The sequence below is a fragment of the Rattus norvegicus genome, chromosome 4 (genome assembly GCF_021556685.1).
Source record: "Rattus norvegicus strain SHRSP/BbbUtx chromosome 4, alternate assembly SHRSP_T2T, whole genome shotgun sequence".
NCBI lineage: Eukaryota > Metazoa > Chordata > Mammalia > Rodentia > Muridae > Rattus > Rattus norvegicus.
Window position 1 is genome coordinate 105514203 of NC_141537.1, and position 13630 is coordinate 105527832.

Consider the following 13630-nt stretch of genomic DNA (forward strand, 5'->3'; position numbering starts at 1 on the left):
TCTTTTTCTTTTAAGATACAATTTAGAGTTTGGAGAGATGGCTCAGTGTTTAAGAGCACTCGCTGGGGGGTTGGGGATTTAGCTCAGTGGTAGAGCGCTTGCCTAGGAAGCGCAAGGCCCTGGGTTCGGTCCCCAGCTCTGAAAAAAAGAACCCCCCCCCCAAAAAAGAGCACTCTCTGGTCTTCCAGAGAACCCGTTTGATTCTCAGTGTCTACGTCTACATTGGGCGGCCAATGACTGCCTATAATTCTAGCTCCAGGGAATCTGATACTTCTTTCTAGACTCTAACAGCAACTGCACACACATGGAAGGCCCACAGAGGCCCACACACATACACATACAAGTACACGTACACATACACAAAATGAACCTTGTCTAAGGTAAATACAGTTTAGTATTTTTAGGGCCGGCATATGGATCGACTGTTAAGAGCACACTTAGCATGAGTTCCTGAGTTTGGGTCTCAGTGACAAATTAATTAGTGCTCTGGAAGAGCAGCAAGTGAGCAGCAAGTGCTCTTAACCATAGATCTATCTCTCTGCCCCCAAGCTTACCCATGTGCCTTTCACGTGTATAGATGTGGATAATTAAGATTTTATAATCTAAAAATGAAATAGTAAGCTTTGGCCTCCTGTTCGTTGATCCAGGTGGCAAGCTCTGGCCTCACAAGACCTGAGAGTCTATTCTGTAACCTGAGAGAGCTGAGTAATCACGGCCCAGACCCACAGAAGATCACTCCAAACATGTTCCGAGTTTGGAAAGTCTTGTTTTGCTTTGTTTTGGAATGGAACAGAGAAAGTGATAAATCAAGACACTTTTCAAATACATCAGTGGAGACATCAAGCAAATGGTTACAGGAAGCCAAGAAAACCTCTGCCATGGGGGGTTGGGGATTTAGCTCAGTGGTAGAGCGCTTGCCTAGGAAGCGCAAGGCCCTGGGTTCGATCCCCAACTCCGAAAAAAAGAACCAAAAAAAAAAAAAAAGAAAAAAAAAAGAAAACCTCTGCCATGGGCCTCAGACGCTCCCTGGCCATGTCACGAGTGGTGGGAGCTCAGGGTCTGTTGTACATCCCAAACGATGTACCCAATCGTCACAAGGACATGAGGTGACACGCAGAGTGGGCAATAGACAGCTCGAGCAGATAATTTAGCTGCAGGACTCCTAGCCAGTCAGCCATCCTCGCTGAATGTCTAATGTGTGTACAGCTGTTTCCTGGGAACTTCAGCTCACAGCTTAAAAGAGGCCAAGGTCCAACTTTCTTCCATTCCCAAGTCCAGATTCATCTGACACAGTCACCTCCACCACAGACTCCATCCCATCCCTGTGACGCTGAAGGTCTGAGGGGCCTTGGTGGCCAAGCCCGTGCCATGTCTATACTGACCCTGAGGTCAGTTCCTCGGGTTTGAGCACTGCAGCAACATTGACCATACAGGCCCTGGTCAAGGTGGAGTGAGTGGACGCTCTTCCTTGGCTTCCTTCTAATGAGTCACCAAGAGGCAGAAAGGAAGGAAGACACACAAAGCATGGCAGAATATCACTTCTGATTGTCTGCATTGCCCCACAGATAAGACACTAGACCAGCCAAAGGACTCTCTGAAACTATTAACAAGGTCGTGAGGACTTGTGACCAGTCTATAAGGTGCCTGTCTGGCTTCCATGCCACTCAGGACATCATCAATGTCACCAGTGGCACAGTGGACTGCCTGGCCAACTGAGAAACACAAACAAGGCAGGTGTGGTGGGCACACACCTGTGATCCCGACACCACGTAAACCTGGTGTGGCAGGGCATACCCTACATGGCAGCACTCAGGAAGTGGAGGCAGGAGCATTAGGAGTCTAAGGTCATCCTCAGCTACATTAGCAAATTTGAGACCAGCCTGGGCTACATGAGACCTTGTCTTTAAACAAAAAAGACTTGGGAGGCAGAGGCAAGTGGGTCTCTGTGAGTTTGAGCCCAGCCTGGTCTACAGAGCAAGTTCCAGGACAGCCAAAGCTACACAGAGAAACCCTGTCTCAAACAAAAACAAAAACAAGCAAACAAAAAAGCTGGGCAGTGGTAGAGCCCAGGACAGTCAGGGCTACACAGAAAAACCCTCTCTAAAAACAAAACAAAACAAAACAAACAAACAAACAAACAAAAGCAGATCTCAGTCACTCCCTGAAGAAGACCCTTTTCCTTTCCCAGCCTTCCTTGGGGTTAGCTGTAACTACAGTAGCAGTGGTGTCTTGATGCCAACAGAAACTACATGAACCCTTGAAGCACTTACCACGTGTTGTTTTACATCACGTGTCCAATTATTGACTTTCATCATGGGACTACTCCCACCCAGCCCAGCCCGTGAGCTCTGGAGGACTTTCTCAGGAGCCTTACCCAGGCAAGGCGCTGCAGGAATCAGATAAGGAAGAGGGTCCTGAGGGCCAATGCACTCCAACAGCACCTGCCCTGCAGCCGACCCTGAGCTTCTTTTTCTCTAGGGCCCAGTCCAGCGTGGACATAGCCTGAGAGCTCTACGGCCTCAGAGGACCACGTGTCAGCTGAATCCCATCTCATGCCTGGAGGGGTGGCTAGAGGGCATGGGCATCTGGATATAGCTACCTGAGAGCCACAGGGGACACAGACACCTCATCCCCGTCCCTGCCTCAGCCTCACAGGACACTTCCTTTTGTGTCTAGTTCTCCTCGCATTAGCACCAACCAGTAGTCCATAGAATCAGAGGATTTTAAAGTAACAGGGGAGTGGGAGGTAGGTGGATCCAGGAGTACCCTAGGTGTGTCCTTCCGGCACTTACCTTGCACAAGAGCCGGGCAGGAAGCTCTCAAGAGCCTTGCATAAGAGTAGAGGATTGAGAAGCCTGGGGTGGGGCTGGGGAGGCTCACTCCGACCCTATTCCGCATCCCTCGCACAGTTCAGAGGGTTGGTATCTAGCGAGACCCCCATGTCTGAGATGAACAGTCAGGCTGAGGGACCTTGGGAATGGGGTAAAGGAGGGGAATGGGAACCCCAGTCGGCACAGGGAAGTGGACAGGAGTGCCCCTGCCGAGAAGTCCTGGGATCAAACACCTGGAGGGCTCTCAAGACTCAGGCAAACACTGAGGTCAGCCTGTGCCCTCAGAGTCCAGCCCCCAGGTCCTCTCCCCAACTATAAGAGCCCCTGACTCAAGTAGGTTGCTAAGCGGTAGGCAGCCATGGCCAAGTTACATCTGCAGTGGCTACTGCTCCTTCCTACACTCTGCAGCCTAGGCGCAGGTGAGTCCCCCAGCCTCCCTCACAGAGGCATCCCCACCACTTACTGAGTCAGCTCTGACTGTGCCCAGAACGGCCCCAGTCTGCACATAATCCAGAATTTAAAGGCCAGTTAACCGAGGCACAGGGAGGCCCTGAGGCCTCATCCAGTTAGTGGATATTGAAGCAGGAGGACTCAGAGCCGCCTGACATAAGTAATGGCCACCCCTTTGCAATGAAACTGGGTTGGAGGCGGAGTAAAGGCAGGGTGTCAAGTGTATGCTGGATCCTGATGAGGGCTGCTCTGACCCCAATATAGCTACAGAGTCGGCCTCGTCCCCGGATTGTGCACAAGGCCCTAAATTCTGGTGCCAAAGCCTGGAGCAAGCGATACAGTGCAGAGCCCTGGGGCACTGCCTACAGGAAGTCTGGGGACATGCAGGAGCTGTGAGTAGCACCCATGCGGGCACTAGAAATCTGGGAAGGAGGAATTGGGTGGGGTCTGAATGCACCGTAGGGAAATGGAGTTCCCACGAGGCCGGGGTGGCAGGGAATGATGGTGTGGCATAGTGTGACAGGAAAGGTGGGCAGAATGGGACGGAATGAAACATGACGGAATGAGGTGAGGGAAATGGATGTGTGGGTTAGATGGAGTGGTTGGGTCGAGATGGACGAGATGGGATAGAACAGGGCAGATCAAATGAGGTGGGACAGAATGGCATGGATTTGCACAAGGGGATGAGACGGATAGATAGTAATGGGTACCTTAAGGTACCTGTCAGCCTGTGTCTGAGAAAGCCCCGATCCCTGGAGCTAGGAGCAGGCCCCCAACCCATTTGCCCCACTTGAGACCCTGTTTTCCAGAATGACCTGTGCCAAGAGTGTGAGGATATTGTCCACCTCCTCACAAAGATGACCAAGGAAGACGCTTTCCAGGTAACGGGAAACAGATCCTGAACCAAGGTCAGGGGACACCTCTGGTGGGGGCAGACCTCAGAAAGGACAAGCTTACTCCCCCTTCTCTGCCTCCCAGGACACGATCCGGAAGTTCCTGGAACAAGAATGTGATATCCTACCCTTGAAGCTGCTTGTGCCCCGGTGTCGCCAAGTGCTTGATGTCTACCTGCCCCTGGTTATCGACTACTTCCAGGGCCAGATTGTGAGGACGCTGACCTACTCGCCACACAGTTCATGTGCCTAAGTGGCCACTTACCTATATAAGTACATGCACGCCCACACATGCGTGCTCCTGCGCACGCGCGTGTACACACACACACACACACACACACACACCACTACAGACACAGGAGACTCAGTCTCTTCATCCAGACACCCAAATCGGGCCTGCTGGCTCAACATACTACAGACAGACACACCCTACATCCCCCACCCACACATGCCCAAGTTCTTATTTATTGTCACACAGTATGCTCATGTGTATCACACTTTCCACATGCCCCATCTCTGGCTCTGTCCTTCCACAGAGTCCTATGATGCAGTACTCACTCAGACTGCTGCCCATAATTCCAGGCTCACAGATTGTGGCCCTTGTCCCTGAGCACGAACCTGGGCAGAGAGGGGTTCCCTTCTCACCCTAAAAGCCCTTACCTGTTCCATGCTCTAGAAACCCAAAGCCATCTGCAGTCATGTGGGCCTGTGCCCACTTGGGCAGACTAAGCCAGAGCAGAAGCCCGAGATGCTGGATGCCATTCCAAACCCTCTGCTGAACAAGCTGGTCCTCCCTGCGCTGCCAGGAGCCTTCTTGGCAAGGCCTGGGCCTCACACACAGGTAAGCCAGCTCTCCCCAGCCCATTTCTCAACAGATGCTTATAGGGAACCAGAAGGCTAAGGTGGTCCCGGAGACACATGAGCACTGAGAGGCAGAGCTCAGATTAGGAGGCAGAGAAGGCAAGGTCAGACAGTCAGGCCTGGGCGGCCGTCCAGCCTTAATCGCACTTCACCGCTTCCTTCCTCAGGACCTCTCTGAGCAACAGCTCCCCATCCCTCTGCCCTTCTGCTGGCTTTGCAGGACTCTGATCAAGCGGGTCCAAGCTGTGATTCCCAAGGTAAGGACCACACGGAGTTCAGGAAGGAGGAAGGCGACCTTCCTCCACCTCAACATTCCCGGAAGGCTATGAGGAGTTAGATGAGGAGACACCCATTCATTGCTCCTACCAACCTCGAGGCTCAGGTATAGCCTTCTCTTCTAGCAGATCACCATCTGAAGGCTGAGAAGCCCTGGTTGTCACTGTAGGGAAAAAGTGCATTAATTTCTCAAAAAAAAAAAGTTCACCAATAATTGGCATCTCTTCTGTCCTCCAAACCCGTGGTAGCCTCTCCCAGTGCCCTGTCAGCTGAGGGTTGTCCTCCCCACAAATGACCATGCCCTGTCAACACTGCTGGGGTCCTGAAACCCATGTCGGTCACTAAGACTCACAGCAGAGCACACCTTCAAGCCGTTCTGAAGCCTGTGCTATGGAAGGAACGTGCAGATTACAGAACGGGCAGAGTTGAGGGGTCGCACAGATAAAATGGTGACAGTTAGACAAGTAGGCCAGGGAGAGGCTCCGAAGAGGGTAACAATTAAGCCAAGATCTGAGAGAAAATAAAGTCCCAGGGGCTAAGGACATCCATCAATAAAAAAAATAGCTCAATCAGCTGTTGGGGGAAGGGGCTCTGTAAAGGGAACAGAAGGAGGGGGTAGCGTTTGGGGTGTAAGTGAATAAATAAGTATTTTTATTTCCTAAGGTCTAGGAAGATGGCTCAGTGAGTAGAGTACTTGCGGAACCTGAGTTCAGATACTCAAACCCACATAAAAGTTGGAGGTACCAATGTGCATGTGTAACCCTACACACCGGAGAGTCAGAAATAGGCAGATTCCTAGAGCTTGCTGGCCAGCCGGCCTAGCCAAAAAGATGAACTTCAGGGTTAGTGAGAGACATTGTCTCAAAAAAGCCACATGAAGGGGCTGGAGATACGGCTCAACAGTAAGGAGTTGGGTTCCCAGCACCCCTGTTGGGAAGCTCACAACCACCTGTAACTCCTGTTCTAGGGAATCCAGTGCCCTTTTCTGGCACCCAAGGGTACTTGCACATATGCAGTTTACATATACACATACTCAGATACACAGACATGTGCATAAATAAAAATAAATCTTTAGAAAGTAATTAGGTGGAGAGTGACTAAGGAAGACACTCAACACTGACTCTGGCCCTCACACATCTGCACACACACGTGCATGTGCATAAACACCTACATGCAGAGCAAACAAACACCCAGCCTCATCTATCTGAACATCACTGAGGACCTAAGGCAAGAGCAAGGCCATTAAGAGACAATGTGCAGACAGATAGAGAGAGCATCAGAAGAGCTGAGAGGGGGCAGGCATCCCAGTGGGGGACCGTGCATGCTGCCAGGGAAGCCCAGAAAGAAGGGTGTCTGACTGACTAGAAAGCAGCTGGACCATCATCAACAGGCAGGATGAGAATCAATCAGGGGATGTGGAAGTGTCCCGAAAAGGGGAGTACAGTGAGGCTGTCAGAAGCCTTTCTAGCATGTTCTCCAGCCAGCAGGGACCAGAGAGAGGGTAAAAGCCAGAGGAAGAGGCGTGAGTGGAGGTAATCCAGGGGTGAAGAGCATTTCACCAACGAGCAGCTTGGTCATTGACTACAATGGCTGTTGACTTATGTCACCGTGACAGAAGGAGAGCCATGTGTGGGTTGATGATAACAGGTGGGTGTCTTAAGTGCCCCATTTGGGAGCCATCACACTCCAGGGGTGTCCATATTCTGAGCCCTCCCCCTGCCTCAACCTCCTGGTACTGGAGCCAGCTTGTCACATGTGCTGAATAAGGAGTAAAGGAAAAAGCCACACCCTGGTGACCTCTGCTGCCCTTAAACTTAGAGCTTGTTTGGAATTGGGAGGTAGGAGATGTGCTGGCTTTTCCAGGGGTTCCTAAAGCCAAGGACGTGTCAGCTTTGTGGCCAACGGAAAGAACTGTCTATCTTCCTGATGTGTGAGCATGGGAAAGTGGGGCTCTCGCTCAGGAAACGGGTTTGAGTTCTTGCTCCAGGCCAGACTGTTAGAAGCATGGCCTTGAAGCCCCCTTTCAAATGACTCAAGCCTTTAGAGTCAGAACTGGATCTGGTGTCAACTGCTGATTCTCTCAGTGACCCCAGGTACACAGAGTCCCCTGCTGTCCTGGATGTCAGTGACCTGTGGACAGAACCGCTTTCCTTCCTAGAGGGAGAAAGGGGACGCATCTGGGGTGCCCACTCAGATGGGCACAATGACAGCCTGCCAGAAGCAGGTCCCATGGTGTCCTCTCTCCACCTTCACCCCAGGGTGTGCTGGCCGTGGCTGTGTCCCAGGTGTGCCACGTGGTACCCCTGGTGGTGGGTGGCATCTGCCAGTGCCTGGCTGAGCGTTACACAGTACTTCTACTAGATGCACTGCTGGGTCGTGTGGTGCCCCAGCTAGTCTGTGGCCTGGTCCTCCGATGTTCCACTGCAGATGCCATTGGCCCAGGTAAGCCTGCTGTCCCCTCCCCCCACTACCTCTCCTCAGTCATATCCCCACAGTGCACACAAGAGGGAACATGGACAAGGTGGGGTTCAGAAACCCACACTATTTTTAACTATTTATTTATTTCTATGGGTATGGATTTTTTACTTATGTAGCCGAGGCTGGCTTTGAACTCCCAATTCCCCTTCCTCAGCCTTTCTAGCTCTCTCCTACAAGTAGACTTCTTCCAGTTGAGTTGAAGAAGGAGCAGGGTGGGACAGGGCAGGACCCTGGGAGAAGGCTAAGTTCTTTTTCTGATCCAGCATGTGTATCTATATACCACATGTGTGCCTGGTTCCCACAGAGGCCATAAGGGATGTTGAACCCCTAGAATTGGAATAACTGACAGTCATGAACCACCATGTAGGGGCTCTGGGAATCTAACCCCAGTCTCTGGAAGAGCAGCCAATGCTCTTAACCACGGAGCCATCTCTCCAGCCCCAGAACCAACACTTGTACAAGACAGTCCTGGGGGAAGGATTAAAACAGAGTCTTACTACATAGTCCAGGTTGGCCTCAAGCTTGGTGCAATCTTTCTGCCTCAGCCTCTCAAATGCTGGTGTGACAAGGTATGTGCCTCCCTACCCAGCTGGACAATTTTAACTATTTTCTCTTTAGCCCTCCCTGCTCTGGAGCCTCTGATTGAAAAATGGCCACTGCAAGACACTGAGTGCCATTTCTGCAAGTCTGTGATCAACCAGGCCTGGAACACCAGTGAACAGGCTATGCCACAGGCAATGCACCAGGCCTGCCTTCGCTTCTGGCTAGACAGGCAAAAGGTAGGTGGGCACTTGGGTCAGACTTATGGCATGTGTGGTGGGGGCTGAGCCAGAGACACATGTAATGCTGGACTGGGTTCCAGCCAGGTAGACAGGATGTGGGTCAGACAATGATGGGATTGTCACAACTGTGAGTGGCTAAGAGATATCACCGGACCCAAGGCTTTGGACTGTGGAGCATCAGCAGGCCTTCTTCATGGGTTAAGCACAAAAAAAGTCCTGTTAGTCCCAGCAGAAAAGGGTCACACTGTCCTTTTTTGGTTTCACTCAATGGCGTGTTTGCCACACTGCTCCCCTGGTGTGCCATGTTACCCCGGTGATAGGTAGCATTTGACAGTACCTAGCAGGCATCAGAAAACGGGGAAAGCAAGGGCCAGCTGGATCAGAAAAAGAATGGAGCCTTTTCCCAGGATCCTGTTCTGTCCCACCCTGCTCACTCTGTAACTCAACATGTAGAAGTTCTGCAGGAGAGCCAGAAGCTGGGTACAATAGTGCTAGCCTGTAATTCTCGCATTTGAAAGGCTAAAGAATGGGCTGGAGAGATGGCCTAGTGGTTAAGAGCACTGACTGTTCTTCCTGAGGTCCTGAGTTCAAATCCCAGCAACCACATGGTGGCTCACAATCATCTGTAATAGGATCTAATGACCTCTTCTGGTGTGTCTGATGACAACTACAGTGTACTCATATAAATAAATAGACCTTTTTAAAAAAGGTTCAGAGTCAGCTTAGACTACGTGAGACCCTGTCTGGTGAAAGGAGACACAGATAGGAAAGAGCAAGAGGAAAGAGGAGGAGGTGGGTAAGGTGGCTCACTGGCAGTGACACAAGGCCAGACAATCTAAGTTTGATTCCTAGGATCCACACGGTAAACAGAGAGAATCAACTCCTGTAAACTATCCTTCTGATCACACACACACACACACACACACACACACACACACACACACAGATGGATCTCTCAAGTTTGAGGCCAGCCTGGTCTATAGTGTGAGCTCCAGGACAGTCAGGGATACACAGGGCTACACAGAGAAGCCCTTTCTCACAAAACCAAAAAGAAATCAACAATAGCAACAAAGAACTGAACAGGTAGTTCTGTAAGCCTGTGATAAATCCCCTCACCATGATGGAACTTTGTTTAGAGAGGGTGCTGTGTAACTTAAACTGATTTTGAACTTCTGGTCCACCTCCTTTGTACTGAGAGTACAGATATGTACCACTCTGCTGAGTTTCGTGTAGTTCTGGAAGTTTAAACTCAAGGATTCATACATGCTAGGTAAACATCATATGGCAAGTCAGCTGTTCTCTCCAGCAGCCAGCTCAAAAACCCCAGCTTCCCCCAAAGAAACCTGTTTCAGCCAGTCAAACTTAATCAGAGTCCTTTTTTAAAAGATTTATTTGTATGTGTTTTGTGTGCATGTGTGTGTGGGCATCATGTGTGTGCAATGCCCAGGGAGGTCAGAAGAGGCTATCAGATCCCCTTGAACTGAAGTTAAGGATGTTTATGAGCCATCGTTCCAGTCCTCCAAGATAGCAGCAAGTGCCTAGCCACTGAGCCATCTCTCCAGTCCTTAGGTTGAGTCTTTAATGGTCAGCCAGACATTAATGGATAGACACAAACCCATAGTCAGAAGGAAGGAGTGAGGAAGAATGCCAGGTCTGCAAGACAGGTAAGTCCTCTCGTAGATGGAGCCTACATATTGTGTCTGTGTTTCCTCAGTGTGAGCAGTTTGTGGAACAGCACATGCCCCAGCTGCTGGCCCTGGTGCCTAGGAGCCAGGATGCCCACACCTCCTGCCAGGTATGCCCACTCTTCAGCTGGTCCCACGAGTCCCCTCTGCTCCCATGGCCCGACCCTCCTTGGTCCATGATCCTCAGGAGCCCCATCTCTTAGATTCAGGCCTTCTAGGGCTCAGAAGCCTAGGATTAAGTGTAGCCATAGAACAGGCTTTGGTCTCAGAGCAGCAAAGAACACATCTGGATAGAGTGGAAGGGGAGCAAGTCCATGATGGATGGGCAGCCGGGGACTGTGGGATGATGCTCCTTACTGAATGCAGTGTGTTCAGTGACCATTGTGTGTTTGGTAGCAGGGCTATAGTATAAGATGGGGTTCCCACTAACACCCAGAGGCCATGGCTTGGAGAGTGGCACAAGGGGTCCTGAAGGTCACATCAAGAGTACTCACTAGGCAGCATGTAAAGAAAGAGTTGTCTCCAGACCTGAGCACTAGAAGTAGAAAGCCCTCAGCCCCAGTGTTGTCTCTAACAGGCCCTTGGAGTATGTGAGGCCCCGGCCAGCCCTCTGCAATGCTTCCAAACCCCACACCTCTGAGAACCCAGGCTCCAGGTGAGTCCAGCCCCTGGGGAGAGGGATAGGTCTTTGCCTCCTAAGGTTTGGGAACAGAAGATTATCCTGCCTCCACCAGGCACGGCTCCAGGCTCCTCGGAGTCTCCAGTTCCACCAGGAAAAGGCGCTCTTTTGGACCTATTGTCATGCTGTCACTCCCAGCTCTCCTCGTCTCATCCAGCCTCCAGTTTCAGGCCTTCTGAGCTGCCTGACCTTAAAGATAGTCCATGTTCAGGCAATGGCCAACATTTCTTAGACCTCAGGGGAAGTCACACCAGTCTTAACTGTCTTCCCCTCAGATGCCAGCAGCACCATGGTCACCTGACCTCATAGGGTCCCTATTTTCTAAGCCAGAGGTAGCCCCAGTACCAGAGCCAGGAAATGGCATGGGGGTGAAGGGTCCAGGTCACAGTGTACTTAAAGCCACTCACGGGGTAGTCATTTATTCATTTGTGAAACTCACTGAGTGCCTGTGACTGGGCTCTACTAGTGTGCAGAGCTGACCTACCACTTCTAATGTGAAGAAGTGAGGAAGGACCCCAGCACTGTCACAGCCACTGTGGGCAGAGGGGCAGCACCTCAACTCATTAAGTCCCTCAGAGACCAATTTAATGTGTCCCTCCCCATCGAGTCCATCTGGGCACCTGCAGTAAGGGAAGCAATCACGGAGTCACGTTTTTCTAGCTCCCAGGGCTCCAGGCCTTGCCTGATGAAGAGGGAAGAGTGAGAGGTGGCCTAAGCTCTGTCCCAACTCTGCCATCGACAGGGAATGGCTCCCCCAGACAAAATGTGCAGCACCCCCACCACCGCCTTGAGATACCTCTAGTCTAGTTGCAAGTAGTCCAGTGAAGGGAATCTTTTGTACTGTCACCATCACAGGGACCCCTCCCCCACCAGCTACTCTCCTTGAAAAAGACCTTACCTCCCACCCTAATCCTATTTCCTTCCCCACAGCAACCTGTACCAAAGGACCACAAGTCTCAGCCTGCACCCCCAGCCCTGTGCCAGCCTGTATGTCCCAGCTCTAACCACAGCCCAACAACACCACCAGAGTGGTTTCTGGCTCCTCTGATGATGAGGTGCAGCAGAACCATGTCCTCTAGAAGCCTTCAGAGGGGGCTTCAGGCCTTCACCCCCACCAGAGCCAAGCCCAGCTCCAACAGCTCCTACAGCCCCAGGACTGAAAAGGAACTGTCGTGGGTCCACAGAGAGTGGGTAGAAGTGGGGCTAGCCACAGCAACCCCTTGCTAACACTTCTGTGAAATTCGAACTTCAGATGAATAAACACTGGAAACACAGAGTATTATTCTAAGGGCTGTGGGTGAGGCTCGACAGCAGGGGACTTTCCTAGCATGCAGGAAATTTGAGTTGGATCCCCAGTACTAAGAAGTAAAAGTTTAAAGGTAGTGTGGTGGCTCTTGCACAGCGAGAGGACTGGTCAGGGATACAGTGGAAGAGAAAAAGAAGGAAGAAAGGAAAGGAGGGAGGGAAGGAGGGTGGGAAGAAAAGAAAGACAAACAAATAAGACAAGAAAGGAAAGACACAGAAAGAAGAGACAGAAAAGAATGAAAGGGAGGGAGGGATGAAGAGAGGGAGGGAAAGGAGATATGAAATCTTCAGCGTGTGCTTTTTCAAAAGAGAATTTAAAAATCAGGAAGGGGGGTTGGGGATTTAGCTCAGTGGTAGAGCAACCTAGGAAGCGCAAGGCCCCAGCTCCGAAAAAAAGAACAAAAAAAAAAATCAGGAAGGACTGGTGAGACGCTTCAGTGAGTAAAAGTGCTTGCCACCAAGGCTGACGACATGAGTTTGATCCCTAGGACCCACGTGGTAGGAGAGACCCAACTTCTGGTTGTCCTTTAACCTCCATATTTTACACACACACACACACACACACACACACACACACACACACACACACACACACACACACACTTCATTTAAGAATCAGGAAACTAGGTCAGTGACATGGCTCAGCAGGTAGATATTTCCTGCACAGGCTTGATAATCTGAATTTGACCCCTGGAACCTAAGGTTCATGGGAGAGGGGCTGGAGAGACAGCTCAGCAGTTAAGAGCACTGACTGCTCTTCCAGAGGTCCTGAGTTCAATTCCCAGCAACCACATGGTGGCTCACAACCATCTGTAATGGGATCTGATGCCCTCTTCTGGTGTGTTGGAAGACAGTGACAGTGTACTTATATAAATAAAATAAATAAATCTTTAAAAAAGTCAGTAAGCGAGTGACACTTCCACACTTACACCAGGGCACATGTGAGCCCTCCTGTTATATACTTACACATAATGATAATAATTCCTCTTACATCAGGAAATCCCTGACCTGGGAGAGGCTGAGCACCCCATGCCCTGGTCATTACGGCTCCATACTGAGGTGTTCTGCTGCGAAGATAAAAACTGGTTTCTAGAGCTGAGTAGATAGTTCAGTGGTAGAGTACTAGTCTAGCATGCTCTGACCCTGGGTTTTATCCCAGCACTGAAAACAGATGCGCAGGGAAAGATTCTTTTCCTAAGTTTACAATCCTGAGGGTGGACCCAGGTCTGCCTCAATTATCTAAGATCATCACAGACTGCATTCCCAGGCCCACACCCATGTAACAAATGCCTGAGCCACAGCTGATAAAGCCATTCCCTGTGCAGAGCAAGGAAACACTGTCTTTTATGGGGTGGCAGGAGTCACAGTCCTGGCCTGATGTCAGCAGGGC

General features: G+C 50.8%; 1 protein-coding gene across 2 annotated transcripts; it reads left to right on the plus strand.

Annotated features, from left to right (window-relative positions):
- Positions 1-2828: 2828 nt before the first annotated feature.
- On the plus strand, positions 2829-12209 carry Sftpb (surfactant protein B). Of its 2 annotated transcripts, none has more exons than XM_087655815.1 (11): positions 2829-3250; positions 3546-3673; positions 4091-4162; positions 4260-4385; positions 4851-5015; positions 5203-5292; positions 7639-7753; positions 8408-8568; positions 10286-10366; positions 10834-10911; positions 11866-12209. In XM_087655815.1, exons 1-10 carry the CDS (start codon positions 3190-3192, stop codon positions 10894-10896), a joined length of 1062 nt encoding a protein of 353 aa, XP_087511941.1. In that variant the 5' UTR covers positions 2829-3189; the 3' UTR covers positions 10897-10911; positions 11866-12209.
- The last annotated feature ends 1421 nt before the right edge of the window (positions 12210-13630 follow it).